Consider the following 25729-nt stretch of genomic DNA (forward strand, 5'->3'; position numbering starts at 1 on the left):
TAGACATTTTCCCTCCCTGGATGTAGAGGGTTGGGGAGAGGCTGGCAGAAATTAGCAGAAATAGGAATAAGAAGAAGAAGAAGAAGAAGAAGAAGAAGAAGAAGAAGAAGAAGAAGAAGAAGAAGAAGAAGAAGAAGACAGAAAATTGTAATTGGAGTTAGAATTGAGACAGAGAATTAGAGCTAAGAAATTATAGACAGGGTAGCAGAATTAGAATAGAAGCAGAAGAAAAAAGAACAAATAAGAGACATGTTGCAGTGAGGTCGTGTGAGTGATTTGTTTCTTTTACCCTTAGACATTTTCCCTCCCTGGATGTAGAGGGTTGGCTGGACCCTGAAGGCATCTGAGGGGCTGGTACTCCAAAAGACCCAGTTTAAAATTCACAGGATTGCAACATGGAGCTGGGGTGAAGCCTAGATCTGGATCTTTGGGGGGCCCTAGGCTAGAACTGCTTCCTTCCTAGGGTGATCAGGGCTCCTGTTGGAAGGACCTTGAAGGGTCTTGAGAACCCCACACAACACCCCAAGATCAGCCTGTTTACACTTTGGGCAGGTGGGGGAAGCACCATGTGTTTGTTCCCAGAGAGATAATAGTCACTTCCCCTGGAGGTCCTAACTCTCTTTTCTGGCTGTCTTCCCAGGGCCTAATTTTGTCTTCAACTTATACCAAATCCGGTGAGTAGATCCAAGAAAGATCTGGGTGGGCTGGCATTGGGGGCTAAACATAATGAAAAAGAATTAGAGACGGAAATGGAACTTACTGCTTCCCTTCTCTGGCTCTCTTGTAAGTAAACCAGAAATACTCCATTTAGAAAAGTTCTCAGCCCATGTGAGGCCCTGATGATAACAATCATCTTAGCATTCACTCTCAGGCAGAGAACACACCACCCATGCATCCATCTATCTTCCCACTCATGTACAAACCTGCCTACTCACTCAGCCATCCTTACACCCACCATTCGCCTATCCATCCATAAGCCCACCCACCTACCCCTGTATTTGTCAATCTGCCCATCCACCCACCCCACCGCTCACCAACTCATCATGCACCACCTACCTACTCTACTCATTTACCCATCAACCCCCTTTGCTCAGCCATGAATCCATACATTCATCCATGTATCCACCCATTTATAGACGCATATGCATCCATGTCCAAGCATGCATGTATCACCATCCATCCATCCATCCATCCATCCATCCATCCATCCATCCACTCACTTATCCATCCACCTGTTTATTATTTATTTTAAAAGTTTTATTATAGCCAGTTTTACGGTATTTATTTCCAAGAATACAAAGATGGCTCCATGTATCCACCCATTTATAGACGCATATGCATCCATGTCCAAGCATGCATGTATCACCACCCATCCATCCATCCATCCATCCATCCATCCACCCATCCACTCACTTATCCATCCATCCAGAGAGAGATCCTCAGAGAAGACTCAACTATCTTCTTTTTATATAGTCTTTTATTCTCTCATTGACTCAATTACCATTTTTTTTGCAAAAACAAAAACCAAACAAACAAAAACAAAAAACCTCAACACTTATCACTAGTTCTGATATCTCTTCTGAGAGAAAACTTGCAAGCCTCCTCTTTCTACTAGACATCTGTATCTTCTTTCTCTACTTATGCCACAAATTCATGGGCCAAAGCAACACCAGCTTGGCTACAGACTTTCTTATATGTCTACAAATTTCCTAGATTCTGGAATCACAATGAACAAGTTCACTCGTGCCAGAATCTCACACTTTTCCCAGGATACACCTATCTTCACAGCCATACAGGCCGGGCATTCTGTCACCCATGATGGTGCTTTAGTATTGGTCCTTTTTGCTCTTACATTCATTAATAATGTTCCTTGTCTCAAGAAGGTAGTTAAGTACCCAAAATCAAGCAAGAGAAAAATAGGTCACATCTTGCCTTATCACCATAAAAGAAACACTGGCCAGGGCAGACATGGAAAAATCGATAGCTTAGGAAAGCATTTGAAAGAAACCGCCATTACTAAAATACACCTGCTTCCCAGACTTGCGGCACAGGAGGAAGTGAGTTAGTTGGTCAACGTGGATCTTGGTATGCAAGTCATCAACAATAATAATGCTCACCATGTACTAAGTACTTAGATGTCTGGTAACATCCCCAGTGCTTCCTGAGTATGTACTCATTTAACTCTTATAAGAATTATCCATGGTTATGGCTGAAATATGAAATGTTCCCCCAAGATAGGTCCCCAGCTCATAGTTTGATTTTGAGAGGTTCTGGGACCTTTACAAGGTGTGGCCTAGCTGCAGGAAATAAGACACTGGGGTGGGGTATTGGAGCTAACTTGACCTTGGCCCTTTCCCATCTCCGGCTTTCTGTTTCCTGTCCACCATAGGGTGAAGAAGGTCGTTCACCCCATCATCATCCTGCCATGATGTTTTTCCCAAGCTCATTAGGCCAACCAAGCATGAAACTATAAGTCAAAATAAGATGTTCCTGCCTTAAGGTTTTCCTCGGGTATCTTGCTTACAGCTATGCAAACACAACTAGTACAGTAACCCAAATCCCAGGTGGTTACTTATACTGTACTATTCTATTCTATTCTATTCTGTATAATACTGTACTGTACCATAATATACCAGGCACAGTGCCCCATTTCCCTCAAGTTAAACTATGAACAAGGACTGCCAGTTAATACAGATGTCACATGGAAAGATCCTTTGTTCTACCGAAGGCAGGACTGGGGAGAAGAGAAGTTGGTATTGATGAAGGGAAAGGACTGGCTCTGACACAACAGGAAGGAAGAAGTGAAGAGACCACACCCGCGATAAAGGACACCATGGGACTCTCAGACTGCTCTTGACCAGGGTTTCTCCATACTGATACTATGACCGTTGGGGGTCAGGTAGTTTCTTGTAGGAGGCTGTCCTATACATGATCACGCAGTTACACCATCTTTGGCTTCTACCCCATAGATGCAGGTAGCACCCTGTCCATGTTCTGACATCCAAAACTGTAGAGATGGACAAATAAATGTGCCTTGAAAGTGTGGTGTGGAAATCAGTCTTGCTGAACAACCCTGCTCCACTCCGGCTAGCTTAAAGAACCAAATATAGAAATACACCAATAATAGACTTTAGGAGAACAGATTATTGTGAGCTCAAGGATGTTAAGGTTCTTGTGAAATCAAAATTTTATGATGATGAAAGAAAATTTATTATATTTCTAGGAAGGAGAAAAATCTTCCATGAGAGATGGCAACTTCTCTTTGGCTTATTTATGTGTGGGTGTTTCCTTCTCATGCCTAAGGAATACAGCCACTAAGGGGAAATTTTTATTTTCTGTTTTATGTCTCTTGGATGCTTGGGATCACGTCTCATTGCAAATTAAACCCCCCAATGTCTGCAAGACTGAAGTTTCTAGTTCCTCAATTTGGGTTTTGATTCCAGATTACAACTGTCTCCACCATGAAAACTGGCAACCTGGTGTGGGTGAAGACTTGTAGACCTCTGCTGATCCTTGTCACTGAGGATCACAAATGCAAATGGGTGTTGAAGGCAACAAGACACTGGGCTCAGTGACAGAGACCAAAGAGTCACTTCAAAACAGCCTTTTGGCTCTGGTAGTTCAAGAACCATGAGAAAGATCCAGGGAATCTCTTCAAATCTCCTTTCTTCTTTCCCATATACTTCCTTCATATCCAAGCTGGTTTTCTTTCCTCCCATATTCCTCTGAAACAGCTCACCTCTTCCTTCTCCAGGGCTGCTGCTTCTACCCGCTCTGTCCTTCCCCAGTTTTATTCTCTAGAGTTGGAAGACAGAGTCTGTGCCTTTAGAGAGAAGATGGGTCAAGCCTAGAGTGAAAGCAGATTTTCCCAGGTGAGCCCAGGAAAAGATAGAGTCTTCTTGTGTCAAACTACATTTAATGGTAACATCTTTGGATACTTCTGTAATAATTATGATTCCAAACTTGAAAGGTTTTGAAACTTTCAAAGGACACTTTGAAACATCTGAACCAGTGTCCCACAGCAGACCTTGATTATGCCCAACCAGTCTTGTGATTTTTGAAGTACTTTAGTGGACTTTTCAGACAAAACAATAAAGACCAGTTCAGGGGAAATCTGAGCAAAAGAGAAAGAGATAATCTTTGCCCCTTCACATTGTCTGAGCTTTGAACTCTCCAAACACCACACACCTACCGAGAGTGTTTATTTTCTTCAGCTGGCTCAAAGGTTTCCATTTATCCAGGAACACTTTAGTACAACCTCACACTGGAAGGTTTGGGAACGAGGTTTCACAAATCAAAATAGGAATGTTATTTTCCCCCCTTTTTGTCAATTCCAAGTTTCTACTTACTGAAACTTCTTTTGAAAAATACTTTTTGAAATTTCAAAGATCACTAAAAGTTCTATGGGAATAACTATTCACAAGTTGTGCTCACTCTTTCAGAAACTTCACATGCATGTATTTGAAAGTTTTAAACTTTTATTTACTCTTTAACTCATTTTAATTATGAGTTTTATTTATTCTTAGGAATTGCATACACATTAAAAATGAAATATGATCATCCACCTTCATTCACTCCCTTCTAACTCCCCCCTGGGTCCCCAAAACATATCCCGCCCCCTCCGGACTTCATGTCCTGTGTGTGTGTGTATGTATGTATGTATGTATGTATGTATGTATGTATGTATGTGTGACCTAAGTTTGATCCCTGAGAACCCATGATAGAAGGAAAGAACACACAGACACACAGACACACAGACACACAGACACACAGACACACACACACACACACACACACACACACACACACCCCAAAAGCTTCATTTTGGTCTATAATAGACTTGGGTTGTGTTTTATAGACAGTACTCATCCCATCAATCTGGACTTCCTTTGTGCTAATGTAGGAGGTAATAATAAAATAGATGACTGTTAACAATGGTGATGGTGGAAACCTATTCGGTTCTTTATCCTAACAGATACGAAATGAGTTCTTTTATTGCTCATCATGAGGGACAGTGCTGAGGCCAGCATCTTCCAGATTTTAAATTGTCCCTTTGATTCTACCACAAATCCAGTCATGCACATCTTAAACAGCCATTTCACCTGAATTATGACAAGTCCACTTTCACATTCCACATTTAGCCAAAAAAAAAAAAAAAAAAAACTGTGTTACTGTCTTTTAATATTTGATTTGAGTGAATTTCAAAGATATGGCCTTCTAGTTGCACACACTATCCTGATGTCCTATGACTGTTTCAGGCCACAGATCCAAAGGTCCCAGAGACTCAAATGTATGCAGATATTCAAAAAGCCATTTTTAAAATCTGTGTGTCTTGTGTGAGCTCGCAGTTGGGGTGTAGGGCCTGTTTTGGAATACGTTTAAGTTAGAGAACCGCCTTTACCAAAAGAAAAAGGAAATTATACTTCTTGGATTTACAAGAAATGAGGGCAGCTAAATGTGAGTAACCTTCGCCTGCCAATCACAAACATGACAGTCAGACGACGCTGCCAGACCATTGTTTCCATGTTCTGCCCTTTAAAATAAATGGTTCTTGTTCTTTTGGTTTCCTGAACACTAATCAAAGGAAACCTGAAGCAACAATAAGCAGGGAGGTTTCCCTTGACTTTCAGATTCCTCCTGTTAGCATTTACGTCCTTAGAATATAATAGGTAGCACGTGTGTGAAATGGAAAGGCTCTGATTTTATGAGTCATCATCTCACCAGAGACTTAGAGCATAGTATCTATAAACCCTCTGTTTTAAGGATTGGGGTTTGATTGAGCACATGATTGTGAACATAAAGTCATTGGTCCTGTAAGATCCTCACTGTTTTAAAGGTGGAATTATCAAACCACAGTCCTTGGAGACCACTTCCTTTATCCAAACCATATGGGAGTCAAAGTGAAGAGCTAAATCAAATAAACTCATTAGCAAGAAACCCCTAACTGTGTGCTCTGTGAAAGACAGTATAAGAAAGTGTCCTTAAACTAGGGATGTAGGTTAGTGAGAGAATGCCTGCTTAGCATATACAAGGCCCTTGGACTATGAACACAAAAAGGAAAAAATGTATATTCTTGAAAACTTTACAAAAATGTGCTTATTGACAGGGCCACCCTACCCCATGTCCAGAGCCTTGGGTGATACCCAGGCCAAGGTTGGCCGCTATGGACCTTGCTTAATGAGTCCATTTACTCTACCAGATAAGTCATCTGCTGCAGAAAAATATTAAAAACATCAGCAAAGCTAATAAAAGATCTGTGCTCATCCAAAGATCACAAATCTGATAGTGTAGTGATATTAGAAAATTCTTTTAATGTATCTTTATGCTTTTATAAAACGCAATTTATATTCTTGACTGCTCTAAATGAATTGAAAATATTGGAACACTGAGCTGTTATTAGTGACCCCTAAATTGCTAACACAGACACAGAAAGTTTAAAACAACACTAAGCATGGGTGTGGACAGAGAGAGTTTAGGAGGTAGAAGGGCTGTCTTGTATTTGATGCTTAAGTGACTGTTCGTTTCAGAGTTTTGTTTGTTTGTTTTTGTATGAGTGTTTTGCCTGTAAGTACCTGTATTGTGTGTACGCCTGGTGCCAGTGGAGGCCAGAAGAGGATGTCGGATTCCTCGGAACTGGACTTCCAGATGACTGTGAGCCACCATCTGAGTGCTGGGAGCTGAGCCCTGGCCTCGGCCAGAGCGGCAACTGCTCTTGCTGCTCAGCCATCTCTCTAGCTCCTGCTTAAATGATTCTTACATATATATACAATACGAGTCAATCATTTCTCTGTGCCATGAGCAAAACAACCAATGACCAGCTTTTGAATCTGCTTTTAAGATATTTCATACTGACGTTAAGGTTTTCAGAGACAGTATTAGTGACTCAGAAACAGAGTTCTACGTCTTGGACTCAAGCTCAAGACACAGGCGTTAGGCATCTGACCAGAGCTGATCGAACTGCAGAAGTGATGTACTATAGTTGACTCAAAGATGATATATTTGATAATTTTACTGTTTTCTTGTTTTTTTAACTTATTTTTTTTCATATTTTTTGATACATTCTTTCCTCTCCCCCTGGTAATTCTATTGTTAAGCTCATTTCTACTGAGAAAATCACTACCAAATTTTGATATGGGTTTTGGACTTATGGACTTTAAAAGACATATCAATGTATAGTAATTAGATAATTATAATTGCAGAATAAAGGGCAATGAATAATTTTGTTACGGCTGTCAAAGCCAAATGTACCATTTCTCCTGCTGAGGTATGTCTGTGGTACACTCCAGAACACCGGTCATCACTGAGGAGACACTCAGGCTTGTCCCCCTTCTGGGTCATCACAGAGAATGGTGTGAGAATGCTGTGTTTCTGACATCTGACATTGACGTAATTCCATTGCTTGCTGTCACCTTCATCTTAGGAGGAGTCAAACAGAACAGATAAAGGCAGAACGTCAGCCCTCAGCAGTTACAAAGCCAAGTGCATGCTTTCTTCTTCTACACTTTAATGTGGTTTCTCTCTCAACAAGCAAGATATCATCTTCTTAGTAGGGAGGGCCAGAATGTAAAAGGCCAAGAGTAGAAGGACGTCTGGACATCTGTGTTCTCTTCTCTCTCTCTCTCTCTCTCTCTCTCTCTCTCTCTCTCTCTCTCTCTCTCTCTCTCTCTTTCTTGCTCTCTGTCCTCTCTCTCTGCCTCACTTTCTGTCTCCATCTCTTTCTCTCTCCTCCCCATCCTTCCTTCATGCCTTCTCTCCTCTCTTTTTTCTTTTTCTTTTTCATTTCTTTCTTTTCTTTTTCCTTTTTTTGTGGGGCGAGGGAGAGTTTCTCTGTGTAGCTTTGGAATGTTTCCTGGAACTTGCTCTGTAGACTGGCCTAAGACTCACAAAGATCCTCCTGCCTCTGCCTCCTGAGTGCTGGGATTAAAGGCGTGCACCACCAACACCCGGCTCATAATAAATTCTACAGTGTCACATTCTTCTTGATAATCCTGTGCAATTTGTCATATTAATGCAATCATTATCAGTTATTAAAAATACACAATGGCTTATATCTTTATTTTAGAACATAAGAAAATTTATGTTCAATTTTATTATAGTTTTATTTATGATACAGCCTGTACTTTACTTTTGAAATAAAAACTCTTATCATATTTTAAATTTTGAATCATGTTTTCAGTGAAATATAACTAATATAGAAGTTGAAAAATGGTTGTAGTGTAAGTATTTATTCTTAGTCCCGGCAGATTATCTTAGATGAGTAACAGAAAAAGATGAGAACTCGGATTCCTCAGTTAGCGGGGTGAGAGATGGAGAGAAATAAGGGTTTCATTAAGGACGAAGGATTGCAGCGGAGCTGCTTGCCATTATGGAAACAATCATTTCTGCCTCATTTTGTGAGCTTCTGCCAGTGGTTTTGGAATTCATCCACAAAAATTAAAGATGTTTTGTAGCTTTGAAACCACCATTGACCTCAACCATCAGGCCTACACAACAACTTTCTGTTTATTTTCCTACTTAACTTTATTCTGAAAAAAGTAAAGAAAAACTTGGTCATGTGAAGAAGCCAACAGAAGCTGTTCCTAACATCTGTCGGTGGAATGCTGAGGTGGAATCCAATATTTTGTCTTGACATAAAGAGTTATTAGGCCCAAGTTTTAAAAGTGAAGTCTGGGGAGAAGAACTGAAAGAAGCAAGGTAGATGTGTCAGAATATTTAAACATTTACAGGAATTTAAAAGTTCTAAGATTAATTAAGAACTTCCTGTTTAAACAAGTTCAGTCTCAGTGACCATGTATTAAATGTTTTTTTTTTTTATTTCATTTGCAAGCAATCTTTTAAGTCAATGGAATTAAGAGAAGTGTGGTGCCTAAGATGACCCTGTATATTCATATATTCATGCTGATCTTCAGTACTGGATACATATTCAACAGAAGTAAAACAGACACGTCTAGGAGCATCCACACTCCAGGGTTCACTGTAGTACTGTTCACAATGGGCGAGAAATGAAAAGAATCTAATTGTCTTGGGAAATGAAGGCAGAGGGATTAGATGTTAGGTCATTCTCAGCTGCATAGCCACTTCAAGGCCATCCTGGGCTACATAGAACCCTGGCTCATGTATGTGTACTTGTGTGTGTGTGTGTGTGTGTGTGTGTGTGTGTGTGTGTGTGTGTGTGTCTGTGTGTGTAAGGTTTGCTTTATCCCAGAAGTTTGAGACCAGCCTGAGTAAAATAGTGAGAATACATCTCGAAAGAGAATGATTCCACACCCCTGCACATAATGGAAGAACAAATTAGAGTTGGTGTGATTTCTACTTCCTGAGCCATCTTGCCAGACCAAAGTAAAATCTTTCTGTTTCCTGAGCTGACCCCAAACTCTGAATCCTGCTGCTTCAGCCCTTGAATTGGGGGTAGAGATATGTTACTGGCTTACTGGAACCGTCTTTGGTCTTTAGAAAGTCAGAACCAACTAAGAAGGAACGAGATCAAATGTGATCCATGTCACTTTGGGTAAGATACAGTGTTGGTTCCCTTTCATGTGAAATGAAGTTCATGATGTCCTGCCTTCCCTAGTTTTACCACTAGTTTTACAGACTCAATTAAAGTGCATAATTTCTTAGCCTAGCTCCTGGAACACAATATAGTCTTTATAAACACTTCTTGCTTCTTCCTTCTCCTCATTGCTTGATGCTTTTTTTTTTTTCTTGAGACAGGGTTTCTCTGTGTAGCTTTGAAACCTGTCCTGGCACTCGCTCTAGAGACCAGGTGGCCTCGAACTCACAGAGATCCACCTGCCTCTGCTTCCCGAGTGCTGGGATTAAAGGTGTGCACCACCACGGCCCAGTCATTGATGCTTTTTATACAATGCGGCCATGCAAATTTAGTGTTCCAAAGTGACTCAACAGTATCACATACTAGGATGGACTATCAAAACAACGGATTGTTAGGCTTACGTTTTTTCCTTCTCCTTTAAGAGTTAGGACAACTTCATTTCAGTGGCTACTCAGCGTGTTGGCGTGTGTGTTTAAATTCTGCCTCTTTGTTCATTCTTGTTATGACATGTTTTGAACAGTTACTGGCTCCTGGGACTGTTTCAGCATCTGTGAAACAGAATTTGTGACAAAGATAGCTTCCGTAGCACCATTATCGAGCCAGTTTGTTACACGTAACACACTCTGCACTTACACTTTCCTGGTCTTCCTTTCCTCTGATCCATATTTCTTTTCCGGATTATGTGGGCCAGATCCCTGACACTAAGCACCAATAAATGCCAACAACTCATAAATATTTATCTCTGGTCTAGACATCTTTGCTGAACTCTGGGCTTAGATACAAATGTCAATTCAGCCTCACGGCTTGAAGATTTGAGAGCCACTCCAAACCCTTTATCTAAAAATTATCTTTCTAAGCCTACTCTACCTTTCCCACCCCAGACAGTGACAATCCTACTGCTGCAGTTGCTCTGACCCAAATTTGGGCAGTGTTCCTTAATTATTCCACTTACTGAACACAAATGTCATCTGTCCGTGAGCTCCAACACTCCACTTTCATGACACATCTAAACTGAATGCTCCCCACGGCTCCCACTTTTGCCACTAAGGTCTGGGCGCAAAAAAAGTGCCTGCCGAGACCACTGCACTAGCTTTGGCCTTTCGTTCTGCTTTTCTCATCTCAACACACTGGCGGGAGTGGCCCTCTCTGATGCTAAGTCACACCGTGGAAAGCTTTGCTGGTGAAAGTCTGTATACTGCCCCATGTTAACACTCTTCATTCAGAGACTGCACAGCATGTTCCATGGGCATTATTTCAGATCATCTTTCTCACTCGGTTTGTTTCCCACATCCGCTGAACAAAGCTTGGGAAAGGAAGAGTTCAAGACACGGTATATAATAAACTTTCTGTCTTCTATTACCACAGACCCGAAACTATGATGCTGTGGTGAAATGCATATAATATGCATAGATTTATTTTAATTCATTGGTTCTTAACTCTAGCAGAACGTCTGTGTGTTAAGGGAGGGGAGTACTGGTATGTGCACATGTGTGCACATGACTGTAGAGGCCAGAGGTTAACCTCAGATGTTGTTCCTCAAAAGCTATTGTCCTTGTTTTTCAAGAAGGGTGCCTCTCCCTGGAACCTGGAGCTCACCAAATCAGCTAGAATGATCAACTAGTGAGTCCCAAAGATCTTCCTGTCTCTGCTTTACCAGGCCTAGGATTACAATGTGTATCACCAAATCTAACTTTTTATGTGGCCACTGGGAATCAAATTCAAGTCCTCATGCATGTAAGCACTTTAGTAACTGAGCTATCTCCTCAGCCCAGAACCTCTGGAAAATGCTGAAAGCCTTCTTCCAAACAAAACGTGTTAATATATTCACAAACCTAAATGTGAAGTTTCTTAGTGTTAAGTAGAAATAGAAAGAAACCAAATAGTACATATTTTAATATGTACATAAATGGTCATTCATGAGTACACTGGAAGACACTTAGAAAGTTATACCTAGATGTAATTAAGAGGATAAAACCCCTTCCAAATAAAATAGAAAAAATGAAGAGCCTCATTGCTGTGTATATTAGAGTAGAAATTTGTATATTTGTCTAGATAAGGCTATACAAAAATTTGCTTATAGGTTTAATTGTGTGAATTATAGGCTTAGATAATTACACACTTTTCCACTTATAAGAGCATGCAGAAGGATTTCAGAAAATTGTGAAGAATGAAGGGCATCTGAGGAGAATTCTTTGTTTTGATATATGTATCCACTAAATGTTAATTAACAACCCTGCACCCCCAGAAAGTACTCAGCATCCATTTATCATGGATCAAACAGTTCTCCTAAAAAGCACAACACCCTCTTTTTTAAAAAAAATTAGTTTTTAAAGATTGTTGACTATTTTAATGACTTATTTATTTTCATTTTATGGATACGAGTGTTTGGCCTACATGTATATAAGTGCATTGCAGTTATGCCTAGTGTTCAAGGAACACCAGGTCCCCTGGAACTGGAGTTACAGTTGGTTGTAAGCCCCATGTGAGTGCTAGGAACTGAACTGCCATGCTCTGCAAGGGCAGCCAGTGCACTTAATTGTGGAGTCGTATCTCCAGCCCCTAAATTCATTCTAATTTCAGAACCTCATACATGAGCATGAATCCACACCCCTCCTGTCTTCCTTCCCTGTTCAACTGCTCCTATGCCTCCCCCAAATTCAGGATCCTCTCTTCAGCTATTACCCTTAGATGTATATACATATGTATATGCACACATATGTATACAAATATCCGTGCACACACACACACACACACACACACACACACACACACACACACACAACCTACTGAGTCTATTTGAGGTTGCCTTATGTACCCATGTGCAAGGGTGACCCCTTTGGATGGGACAATCTATATGGGAGCTTGTCCTTGTAGGAGAATAATCCTTGCTCTTCCACAGTCACTGCCCACCTGTAGCTCTTTGTCTAGGAATGAGACTGGATGGAAATTTCCCTGTCCATGTTGGTATCTCTCTTGTTGATAGTTCCTAACTTAATTATTGAATACACCTTCACCCAAAAGTCCTGAAAGTTTGGTTTTTGTGAACATTTTCTCACTTATATAGTAATATAACTTGACTTTAAAGTTAATTTTAAAAATTAAAACCTATCCTCGTCACTATGCTCCATGGAGCCTACTTGCTTCTACAGCTCCTGGAGATGTGTTATAGAGGACACATGATTTATTCATGGTCACTTTTTGTACAGTTTGAGCCCTTTGGTGTCACTATTTTATCTGACCTCTATAGACTTTTAATTACTCACTGCTCTAAATCTAAAACCAATGTAATTTTCCTACTAACCATGTGTTATAAGGGATCACACTTTTAGCTAAGACAATGCTAAATAATTTTCATCTATTTAACTAGGACAATTACTGTATCTTTCCATACTGAATTTTTCAAGTACGCACTATCACATTTTAAAATTTGTACTCACAAATCTTTAAGGACATCCTGGAAAATGCAATCATATTCTGAAACTATAGCCTGAGTTTCTCTACTTTAAAAGATGGTAACAGAGACTCCTATTAATTAAACTACAATTGTCTGGATCCAAGTTATAAATCTTGGACACAACACTTTAAAATAGTTCCAAATGCTTTCTGAGTTGTCCTGTTGCCATAGAAACTGAAGTTGGGAAGTGGTCAAAGACAAAAAGCATTGTGAAATACGACCGAGGGACTTAGTGAAAAGAGTTATCCTTTGTTTCAAAATACAGCTCGTGTCCTTCCATCAAATAGCATATGGCCACTGTAAAAATTTGTGCAGGCTCTTGGGTAAGGGCACTTGCTGCACCTGAGTTTGATACTAAGAACCCATACAGCGCAAGGAGAGAAGTGATGAATGAAAGTCGTGTACACACACACACACACACACACACACACACACACACACACACACACTCACAGGAAAATCTAGGAAACCTATGCCACACAAAACATGTCTTTGTTTAAGAAAAATTAACGTTTTCTTTAACACTTATTTTTATCTTTAGAAAAGAACATAATGGTGTCTTTTCTACTTCCTTTTAAAATTAATCTGTGCCCCTGTTAGATGGAATAACTGAATAATAAATCTCTCAAAATATTGGGTATGCTTATATCTGGATATGCCACTTATTTTCTGTAATAAGATATCTATTGAAGGTTTATGGCTTCTGCTTGACTTTAACATTGTTTTGAGATTGGTCTGAGCTGAGAGCGTGGAAGGCATTTATGCATGTTAAGAGATAGCTACAGTCCAAATACACTTAGTGTTTAACAGTATTTTAAGGACCGATAAGATATTTAAGCTGTTAACCACACTCCTATGCACAGTACCAGGACTGAAAACAAGAGTCACGCTTACAGAGACCCAGCAGATACTCATGCTCACTCTAAATCTATGTGCAGAAAGACAAAGACTCCTCTCTCTAGCCCACCACTTTCACATTGAGAAAGGGACAACAAAGACCAACACTTTGACTTCCCCTGAAATCTCCTCAGCTTCCTCCCTTTCCTTAGCTTTCTAGAACAGTGTTCATATCTGGGTCAAAGGAGAGTCTAAGTTTACTCATTTGTGAAGCAGTGATGCAGATAGTCCATGTGTCAATAGGCATGTTGACATGAGAACGGAAGATGAAGATCCCTTGTAGAGTGCTCTGAACAGCGGGACAGATGGTAATTTTGTTTCCTCTTTGTGTTTAGCTCTCCGGTTGCCCATGACTTCATTTGGCCAGACCTTTTCCTTCACTCTTCCTGGCCTGAGGACAAATGACTTCACAGAATTCCTCCCAGGTGAGGAGGACACCTGGTTCTGCTAGCCTCTTACTTCTCTGCACTTTTTCCTGCTTGCCTAACACATTCCCTAGAGTTTCCGGGTTTTTTTGCCCCTGCTAATCATCCCATGTCCCACCACCAGAGTGTGTTCACATTTCTGTTTCCATTTATCACCTTAACCCGGAGGGTGTGTACAGATAACCACTTGGTCCTCTTGTGTCACGGGCAGTGAGGCTGGGGACCCAAAGACACATTGCTCCACGTTGCCATTTGCAGCGGCTTGAGGAATTAAGTTTAGAGATCTCAGGTACAGTTAGGATCCTGGGCTTCGCTGTAGAGAAGAATGTCAGAGCAAGCCAATATGAAGTAGAGTTGGATTTTATGAGATTTTAACATAGATTTAAGTTCAACATTTCTAGTAAGAGAGGTGCTTGATGACAAATTAGACACACCCATATAAGCATGGTCTTCTCAAAAAAGAACGACGCTTCAAGTGTCTTAGCCACAGCGATACATACTATTTTGGTGTTTCTCAACCTTGAGGGTTGCTAAGATACCCACTCCTCCTTTTCCATAAGTGAGGTTATAGGGTGGCTCCTGGCAGATGTTGGATAGGATTGCAGCCTGATAAGGTAAAGCCATGAGTCCTAAGAATTGCACAAGAGCACTGACGTGTCCTTTACTCTAGATGTTACTTGTGAGAACCCTGGAATCTCAGGTTTACATCTGGGAAGGGAGAAGGGGTCGTATAAGCTTAGGCCTTAAGCGTTCACTGCTGCTTTGACATTGCACGGGAAATATCTCCGTATAAAAGAAAGCCTGTGACTGTAGTCCCAGCAAATGTTCTGCTGGATTCCTGACTCTCAGCTTCCAAAACTTCAAACCACACCCTGGGGCGAGGGGCTCCTTTCCTTCCCCATGCCTTCTTAATTTTCTCTCTTTTTATCCTGTCTCATTTCCAATGACTCACCAGTTCCTAAAATTAAAAAAAGAAAGAAAGAAAAAGAAAAGCTCATTCCTAGTCCATTGGATGCACACCATGTTGTTCTTTGGTTCTACACATTCACAGCCCAAGAACCACTGGTTTCATTTTATCAGTGTGACCCCTACTGTATCTAACCAATCACTAAACCTTGATTTCTGTTTTCAATAGTTTTTGGAATTTATTATTATTATTATTATTATTGATATTAATATGAGGATCTCACTATGTAGCCCTGGGCTGGCCTCCAATTTGTCATCTTTCTAGCAGCTGGGCCTTCAGTCATGCAACACAATACCTGGCCAATTTTAACTTGTACTAAACCTATTTGGATAGTTGTCACTGGTCAATTTTAACTTGTACTAAACCTATTTGGATAGTTGATCCAATTACCTAAATACTTTATTTAGTTCCAGTATGGTTTTTTTCCTCTCCAAAATGAAAATGATTATTTACCCTAAATACCACTTATGACACATTTCTCCATTCTTCAAGCATTCAGAAACTTCCTGCTGCCCATTGTAGCTAACAGACTTTACAGCATACCACGCACCAACTCCACAAAACCCAGACAAATCTTAGAGATCCCCTCCCTGCTTCTTGCTTCCTTCCAAAAGGCTCCTTTCTAATCCATAAGAATTCTGAAGGGGACAGTTTAGGATTTAAAAATAAAATGTGTTCACAACTATACATGAAATAAACTTGCCACAGATGAGTTATGGTTCATTTCCCCATTCAGAAATGCTAAATTAAGTGTTAGAAGCCATTAATCACCATTAAATCAAACTCCCTTATTGTACAAATAAGGAAAACAAAACCCAAATGAAATAAAGAAACTTTTCTAAGGCCATATATGGAATTACTAGGAGCAGAGCTAATCTATTTTATAGGTATTATGGTTTTGTTGTTGTTGTTGTTGTTGCTTCTTTTTGAACAAATTCCACATTTATGATGAAGGTATAAAGAGGTCCTTTGGATATCCAGTGGAGACATTCCAGAAGCCATTTACGTTATTAATTTAATAAGGTATAAATGAGTGTGCATATATTACAAATATAAGTCATGAAGTTAATGAACTTAAAAAAGGGAAGGGGATTGTGCCTATCACCCCTGACTCTAAGACAGCCATGTCAAAGATGATAGGACCAGTATTCCTCCTAGTAAGCGTGCTCACAGCCCTCTGCAGAGACAAGCTAGAAGTCAGCATCGGTGAAATCACTTTGTTCTATAAAGTCAATGTTTCTCTACTCACTTCCAAAATTGTTGTTTGTTTCTAATAGTTAGAAATGTTTCGTTTCCTCATTCATTCAGGTCCACAGAATAAAAAGTCTGCTAGCAAGTGTTCTTGCTGTTACTTTGAAGATTAGAAGTATCTCGCAACTAAAAAGAAGTACTTGAAATAGAAATGGTAAAAGTGGCCAGGCGTTGCTGGTGCACACCTTTAATCCCAGCACCTGGGAGTCAGAGGCAGGAGGATCTCTGTGAATTTAAGACCAGCCTGGTCAATAGAGTGAGTTCCAGGACAGCCAGGGCTACATGTGTGTCCCTGTCTCAAAACACCAAACAAACAAACAAACAAAACAAAGAAGATATAGTAAAAGCAAGAGAAATAAGACTTTATTCAAACCACTAAAACTCTGAATGCACGGTCTATGAAAATGTTGGTGTAATCTTTTTTTTTCCACACTAAAAGTGAGAGGTAATGGAGGAGGCAGTGGAGTGAAACTCCCTCCTCTGTTGACATCTCTTGTTCACGAACTCACAGTGTATTGGAAGAAAGTGGTCCCCAGTGTGGAATAAATGACTCCAGTGTGTACATGCTGCTGACACAGGCTCTAGGCTGCTTTTCATTTGGCAGCTAAATGTCTCTACTACTTCCATACACCCCCATCCCCACACCCACACCCACTGTCTTCTTACGAGCATTCCTAGGAGCTTGTGTGTCTTCAAGGTTAAAGAAGTGTGACCAGTCACATCATGTAAAGAGCTCACATGGAGCTGGGGGTGTGTGTCTCAGTTAAATGCTTGCAGTGCAAGCATGAGGATTTGAGTCAGTCCTCAGGCATGTATGAAAAGCCAGGTATGGTGGTATGCTTGTAATGTTAAGACTGAGGATGTGGGGACGGGAAGCCAGGGGCCTCTGGTTAGTAGCCAGACTTTCCTACCAGGTGAGCTCCAGGGCAATGGAAAGAAACTCTCTCAACACTCAGGGTGGCAGCTCTGGTGAGCACTGATGCTTGAGTCGACCTCTGGCTTCTGCATGGACATTACACATATGTGCACTCATAGGAATACACACACACACACACACACACACACACACACAGAGAGAGAGAGAGAGAGAGAGAGAGAGAGAGAGAGAGAGAGAAAGAGAGAGAGAGAAGACAGTGTCCATATGGAATTCAACATTAAGGCTTTCAGTATGAATGAGTTTGAATTTTAAATGAATTATTTCAGGAATTATAAATAAGTTTGAAATGTGCTGGAGTTTATGTTAAATATTGGGAATATTCTGGCTCTGGAGACGGCTATAAGTATTGCCTTTTATTGATCAGGACAACCACAGGCTTTGTCAAACTGTCTCCCTTTAGTCAATCAAGGGGACATTTTTAGAATTTTTTTTTTAGTTTTAGGAATAAATCAGCTTCCTAATACTCAACTTTGTTCGCTATCAGTCTGTGCATACCACATGCACAGTCTGATGGATATTTTTTTTTTTTTTTTTTTACTTTTTGAAGATAAGATATGGAAGTCCCTTTGGAAAGCCCCAGTGAAAAGTCTGATGACATCACCATCAACAGCCAAAAGTTGATCTGCAGTGAGCACTAATGGTCTTTATTCTAAAGTTGGGATCTTTAAGTTTTTACTGATGACATTATTCTGGGTATTTTTAAGGTGTTTCAATTTCTTGCTAGTCTGATATAGACTGAATACATTTTTAAAAGAGCTACTTAAAGATAATTCATGTTTTTTTTTGTTTGCGTGCTTGTTTTTTTTGTTTTTGTTTTTGTTTTTAAATATAGATCACCCTGGTGAAGCTAAGATATTTCATATATTTCCAACAGGATCAATGTTATTTTGCTCCTGTTGTTGTGATAAATAACCTTAGGCTGAGTAGTTTATACATAAAAAAAATTTTATTGCTCTTTCTGGGAAGTCCAAGACAGAAGGACAGGCAGAGTTGGCTGGGAGGGCCAGCTCCTTATAGATGAGCTTAGAAGCTCCTGAGTTGTCATCCAACAGAAAAAAGGGAAAAGTAAACGAGTTTTTCTAGAACTCTCTCTCTTCTCCCTTCAATTTCTTTCTATCTCTTTTTGTTCTTTCTCTCCTCCCCTTCCTCTCCTGTTCTTCTCAGGCCTTTTATATGAGGACACTAATCTAACTCCCAAAGTTAGATCTGTGGGAGTTAGATCCTCACAACCTAATTATGTCCCAAAGGCCCGCCTCTCTTAACACTGTGGCACTGGGATTAGCAATCGATATAAGCATGGGGGAGGGGCAGAGGAAGGTTGACAGGGCCTTAAACACAGCACTTGCTCTGGTCAGTTTCTTGACTTTGAAACCAGCCAACCCCAGAAGTAGATTATACAAGACAATGCAGATGGATACAGAAATGTTAAAATATACACGTAACACACACACACACACACACACACACACACACACACACACACACACCACGTCTCACTTGTTCTGGAACCAAGCCATTATATGGGCCCAACTGCAATGATCTCACAGCTGCAATATATTTATCCAATACATTATTATTTTTTGTGGTATGAAGGGCGGCAGGTTTAGGTTTACTGAGAAAAATAGACATTTGAGTCATAGCTCATTCCGTTAAGTCTACTGCTACTCAGAACCCATCCCTATTTTTAAATACCTCTAGAGCAGTTTTGAAAGCATAAACACCACTCTCCCTTTCAAAATTAGCACTTTCCCAGCAGCTCACCACATTTCCTTTTATTTGTGGTCATTACTTCTTCTCTGGTCTCTTTAAATAGCAGCCGTTTGCCCTTGTCTGTGAATCTTAGCTGGAGCTGATGTTCTCTCTGGGTCTGGCACACACCCTCTTCTCTGGACTTTCTAATTAGATCTAGGTTGGCATTTTTCCCTTCTTAGCTTTGGTCACTGGTTTGGAAGTCTATTTCCCTCAATTTTGTTAATTACTCTGTTCCACTATTTGTTTTTGTTAGGAGATTGCTTCTTGTTTTGTTAGGAGATTGCTGCATTTTGGCATACAAATTCTCAAGGCTTCTCTACGATGTTCTCCTGAGTCCCAAGTGTGAGACCTGACTTTGCATAGGTGTTCTTTACTAGCAAAAATAACTTTCAGGAGGGAGGAAAGAGCACTACCTGCATTCTATCAGACTACACAGTATAGTTTTACTTGCTGGATGATGCAAAACAGCAACCTTTGGTTTTGTTTGTTTGGAGAGATGGTCTCCACAGACAGCCTTGCTGGCATGGGACTCCTTATGTTATCCAAACTGGCCTAGATCTGATGACGCTCTAACTGTCTCAGTGTGCGGTGCCATGTTTGCCTCCTTAATTTGTAAAGAAACTACATAGATATGTTCATATTTCACAGGAATGATTGTTTCCTATTTCCTGGAACTACACACAGTTAAGAACTTAATAACAATTACTTGTAGGCCACACAACAGGAGTCAAAGGCTGCAAAGGAGGCCTACCTTCCTCTTCTACCCTTTCCAGGCTACATGACTTTACCATGTGTATATGTTATTTGACACATTTACTATATAAGTGAATGCTCGAAGTCTTCCTTTTATGTTTGGTTTCATCTGTAGCAAAATATTTAGCAGGTCTTCATGATGTGAAAAAGTTCTGAGAACAGAACAGACACTTCAGCAAACTTGAGAGCAAGCACACCGGACACACCAAGCCAGAAGGGGACCAGGAGTGATGTCTTCCTCCTCTATAGGCTGAGTATCCCTTTGTCTGAAAGGCTTGGCACCAGAACTGTTTTGTATCCTGGCATATTTTCACAGACAGAGTGGGATATACTAGGGAAAGGATCCAAGTCTCAACATGAAATTTGTTTCTGTTTCATATGCACCTCATAACTGAAAGATAATTTATACAATATTTTATTGTGCCAAGCCCACTGAGTAATCTTCTACTTCTGGGCTTACCTCGGCACTCAGAAAGTTTCAGAGTTCTGAGCACTGAAAATTTTCAAATCAAGAAGTTCAGTTTGTAAAAGATAAATTGTCCCTCTGGAAACTGGAAATGTTAGCAACTAAAACAAAACAAAATCTTGCTCAACTAATTAAAAGCTGGGTGCTAATGATGAAAGAATGAGAAATGAAGTAGAGAAAGACACAGAGAGAGACTGGGAGACATTGATTCCAATGAAGAGCCAACTTGCCTGTCAGCTCAGGTGACAAGGATTCTTGCTCAGGACTTTTGGAGCCAAGACAGTGAACAGCTAAGATTGTACTCTTGAGTAGTTCATGGGACAGGGCCGTGAATTCTTTTCTTTAGCTTCTCGTAAACGGTAAGAACCATTCAGACCAGAGAACACTTTTGACCCACTCGCTAGCCCATCCAAAGATTGGAATGTGGTGGTCTTTCCAGAAAGCACAGAAGACATAGATTTACGCATTTAGATGTGTGGATATTCATATTCTCTCTCTCTTGTGTGTGTGTGTGAGGATGTACCAGGTGCTGGGTTTAATCCCAATACAGGAAGAAGGAAGGAGAAGGGGCGAGGAGAATCATGAAGATTAAAGTATTATTTGTCAAGTCCCTCATTAAACTGAACTACTTTTCAAATATAAGACAGTTCTCTGTGGGCATATAACTTTGTGTAGTTAAGTATGCATCTATTTTAACAAACCATTAATAAATAACTATAGAAGCAATTGCCAACTTGACAGTCTCCCTGACTTGTACATTCTCCATATACCACCCAGTATGTCTGTCCTCTTCCAAAGGTAACTTTAACTGATCACATGTGTATAACAGGTCTGTTTGGAAGCTCCAGCTTCCTAACTCTGTCAACACACCTAATCCCACACCCTCATCATTATGGGGATTATCACCACCACAAATGAGTATACTGACATAGAAATTAAATAATTGGTATCAGGTTCTCCACTGAGAGCCCCAGAAGGACTATTGCTGGTTGATACCTTGGCTTTATCCCAGTGTGGTCTACTTCAGACTTCCAGAATGTGAACATAATGAATTGGTGTTGTATTGTTATGGACATTTGTCTCCACAGCAATAGACAACTCATCATTGGGGTTAGTTTGCTGAGTCCTCTACTTGAACACAGCAAGGCCTTCCAAGACAGTAGCGCTCAGTTTAAGACTTCCTTTACTAGCTTTGTCAAAGGCAACACCTGGCCCAGTCCTCATCTCTCTTCTCTGTATTCACCCTCACCTTCTTCTGCAAGTCCTGGAGAACGGGCTCAGAAATTTACTAGACACCATGTAATGAAACAGACAGACATAGAGACAGACATACAGACAAATAAAAGTATTTGATATAACCTGAAAAGAACCCTGGTGATCTTTGATAAAACAAACAAACAACAACAACAACAACAAAAACAAACAGTAGTTCTTGCCTATTCCCCACTGACAAGACCCTACGGGAAACTCCAGTGCCTAGGAAAGCTTGGGTGGTCCACATCCTCAGCCTCCCAGGAGCTCCATTCCTCATGCACAGGCGAAGGATGGATGAGAGTCCTTGGCCAAAGAAAACTCAATGTTCTCTGTAAGGCTGAAGCTTTTGTTTGAGCTTTTGCATTGTCAGACACAGTCTTTACATGGTTGTCAGGTCCACCAACAAACTCCCATTTGGGGGTCTATGTTTTTCAGGTAATTGGAACTGTACTGTTCTCAAATCATTCTCTTCAGCCAGTGTATTGCAATGTGTTGTTCTTGACAGTGTTTACAAAAGGCAGACGTTTCCTGTCACTGGTCCCTGGAGTCTTCGATGCTAAGACATATCCAGACCTCTCTTTCTTACCATAGCCCTGATCGCTTTAGGAGAGATTACAGACTTGGGTCCGGTGGCTGCCTAGGGGTCCAGTCCACAGCTGAAGACCCAGCTGCAATCAGACTGTTGAGTGTCAGGAAGTGCTCTCTGAGAGATCCCAACACTCCTGAGGGCCCCATTCCCAATACCGAACACTCATTCCTCCTGTTTTGAGAAGTAACAGCCTATCACTTTACAGAAATGTGACACACTGCTCACTCAAGATGAAGTAGATACTTCATCACTCTATATATGGTGTCTTTCTCCTGAATCTCAACTCCATACCATTCTATGTCCTGAACACTGGTGTCTTCCAAAGTCATTTGTGGAAACCTGATTGCCAACGTGATGTTGGCATTAGGACATAGGGCTATTGGAAAGAGATTAGGTCATAAAGGGAGCCCTTACAAATGAGATTATAAAACAGGTCCCCAGAGAGCTGCCCTTTCCACCACACGAGGATGTTATGAGGAACACATATGACCCAAACACTGGGCCCTCATCAGACACTGGAAATACTCTGTCTTAATTGTGAACTTGCCAGTTTCTGTAGCTGTGTGAGAGAAAAAAAAAACATTTGTTTATAAGCTACTCAGTTTATGGTATTTTGTCATAGCAGGCTCAATGGACTAAGATACTATCTGATCAACAGATACAAGCTTACATCTTCTATGAGCCAGGTACTTTGTTCAGCAATGGGCATAAGAATGACAAAGATCATAAACATTCTGTCTCACTGGAGAAGGGAAGATATTGTAACTGTTTATGGTTTGGATAGGAAAGATATCATAACAGCTTTCAGTTTGGGTAGGAAAGATATTATAACTGTTTATGGTTTGGATAGGAAAGATATTATAACTGTTTAGAGTTTGGATAGGAAATGTGTTCTCCAAAGACTTCAACAGTACCCCAATAATCTGTAAAGGTCATAAAAAGCAAGAGGTGTCTGAAATACTGCCTCGGCCAAGAGGAGGGTAAAGGGACACAACTACTGAGCAGAATGTGGAATCCTAAAACAGCAAAGGACATTCCATAGGAATGAGGAAAGTCTGAGCAGAGTGTTCCATATGACACTATAATAGGACAAGAATGGTGGCAACTAGAATCTGAATTCTTAAAAATTTCAAGTCTGTTAAAATGTAAGAAAAACATCCCTGAAAGGCCGGACTCTCTGGCACTGGGGGAACAGTATGGAAGAGGTTCCCGCCTCATTCTGTAGAGATACCAGGGTTAGTAGAGCCCTCCGATAACACAGAAGTCGGGAGATCTTTCTGTACTTAGAGTAAGCCTTTGCTGGCTTCTGAGTTCTTGACAATTCCACACAGCACCTACTGCTTCTACTTTGGTAACTGAATGGGAATAACAGAGGAAAAGTATTTTCTGTTTTGTAATGAACAATTCTACACCACTGTTCACACTCGTGTTAAAGTGAGACTTGAGAGCTCGGAGGAACACAGCTCTGCCAGCGGTTTTGTTACACTTCCTCCAGATGCCACCTGCGTTGAGGATTTCCATCGTGAGCACATGACCACTCAACCCCGTGTGTTCCGTTTGATACCAACTGATATTTCAAAATGCATAAAGGTTTCCCTGTGAATCTTTAGCTTCCTGGTTTGACATGTCCTGACCCCGAGACAGCAGGCACCCTGCTCAGGCTCTGAGGGATATATACTTTGGCCTGGGGCTAAGAGAGTCTGAGAAAAAAACCTTCGTGTTGGGACCTTAAGACATTCATCAGACAAAATATTTTAACTACTAGTAATGAGACTAGAACTTGAAGGGCAAAAATAACATATTATAACCACCTCCCCCCAAAAGGAAAAAAAAAAACAATAAGAACAACAACAATTTGTCGCTTAAAATCTATCGTTATTTTCTCTGATTTCCTAAATAGTTAACGCGAAGCAAACAAATCAAATTTCAAATCAAACGAGCCCGCTACTCGTGCAAATCCCCTTTAACAGCATCCAGAGAAACTGGCTTTGGGACATCTCCCGGCTACGCCAGCTGCCTGCTTGCTCATTCATCTCCTGTGCCTTTCTAACAATCCTCCTGCTGGCTGGATGTTCCCTGAGGACACGGCAGCTGGCCAGAGTGGCCAGACAAGACTTCTCTAACTGCAATCTGCAGGCGGAGAGGCTAAAACCTACTGGGGCTCAGCAGCCTCGGACATCGCTCACCCCAGCCCCCCAGCCCCCGCGCTTCTAAAGTGTTTCACAAGCACCATCCCAGCACAGCTGGGACTCTGCCACTGACCCCTCCGCCGCTGGCACTTAAGAGTGCCCTGCGCCAACCCCGGATGCCATCTTTCTTGAGCTCTTTGCATCTTGAATACTTTTGAGTTTTGCATTCTGATCACGTCCGTGTGTCTTCGAAAACTTCCCCCAACTTTGCAAGGAGATGAGACTTAATTTTCTTCAACGTAAACTGACAAAACCCGACACTATTTACAAGACACTCAAGCCTTGAGTCTCCCCTCCTAGAGCCTGCCTGTATCCGGATTACCCTTCGGGCTCCCAGAGCGCAAAACCTGATGCCGGGTGGCAGATCCCCAGCCCTGAGCGCCACGCCTGCGGGCAAGCGTCCGGAAGGCTGGTACAGCGGCTCTCGAGAGTGGGTAGGAGGGTGGCGGGGTGGAGGTACCCCAGAGACTTACAGTCCAGGGCGACCATTAAGTAGTGCAGCAGCAGCAGCAGCAAGAGGCCTTGGGGGCTCCTCGCCATCTACGCGGGCACCAGATGGCTGCGTAGCCCAGGGTCCCCCCGCTGGAGCGTGACAGGCGGGCCGGCCCCTAGCTCTTGGCGGGGCGGCGGAGCAGCAAAAGTCCCGGAGAGGTGGAGGCAGAGGGGCGGGTCCGGTCGCGATGTCAGTCTCTTTGGTCCGGGGTGGCTCCTCAGGCTGCCGAGTGGCAGGTCTTCTGGCCTTGGGACGTTCCTTCTTTTTAAGGGTGGAGGGGCTTGGGGAGAGGGCGTGGACGCGGGGCGCGGTGTCCGCAGGGTCCTAAGCGAGGGTGGCAGAAAGCCGGCTGCTGGAGGGAGAGTCCTGCAGGTCGGCCCCCGCCCCCAGGCTGATCCGCTTTGTGTCTGGTCCCGCGCTGGGCTGCCAGCTGTCCCCAGGGCGAGGAGCTGGAGGCGGGAGAGCGCAGCCGGGTGGGATGGGCACCGTGTGTGTGTGTGTGTGTGTGTGTGTGTGTGTGTGTGTGTGGTGTGTATTGGGGGTGGCTCGATCTGTCTCGCCACGGCTCTTTTCTCTCGCGCGTAGAAAACTTGGTTTTCAGTGTTTTGCCTAGGGTGGGAGATGATTTTTGGAAAGTTTTCTACCTAGCGGACAAAATGGTTGGAAAGGCGCTCCTAAGTGTGGGTCCGTGAGTTCTGCCTCAGACCCTAGAAAGGGGGTAAAAAAAAAATACCATCCTTCACTCGTGCTTC

At 41.6% G+C, this 25729-nt stretch overlaps 1 protein-coding gene across 1 annotated transcript in view; it reads right to left on the reverse strand.

The window, feature by feature from the left end:
• The window catches only part of Jam2 (junctional adhesion molecule 2), a 44474-nt gene extending 19450 nt beyond the window's left edge, over positions 1 to 25024 (reverse strand). The window contains 3 exon segments of the mRNA XM_035443516.1: positions 3740 to 3772; positions 5488 to 5528; positions 24958 to 25024. Coding sequence (XP_035299407.1) covers positions 3740 to 3772; positions 5488 to 5528; positions 24958 to 25024 — 141 coding nt within the window.
• Between the last annotated feature and the right edge of the window lie 705 nt (positions 25025 to 25729).

This window comes from Cricetulus griseus, chromosome 4, assembly GCF_003668045.3.
Source record: "Cricetulus griseus strain 17A/GY chromosome 4, alternate assembly CriGri-PICRH-1.0, whole genome shotgun sequence".
NCBI classification, from domain to species: Eukaryota; Metazoa; Chordata; class Mammalia; order Rodentia; family Cricetidae; genus Cricetulus; species Cricetulus griseus.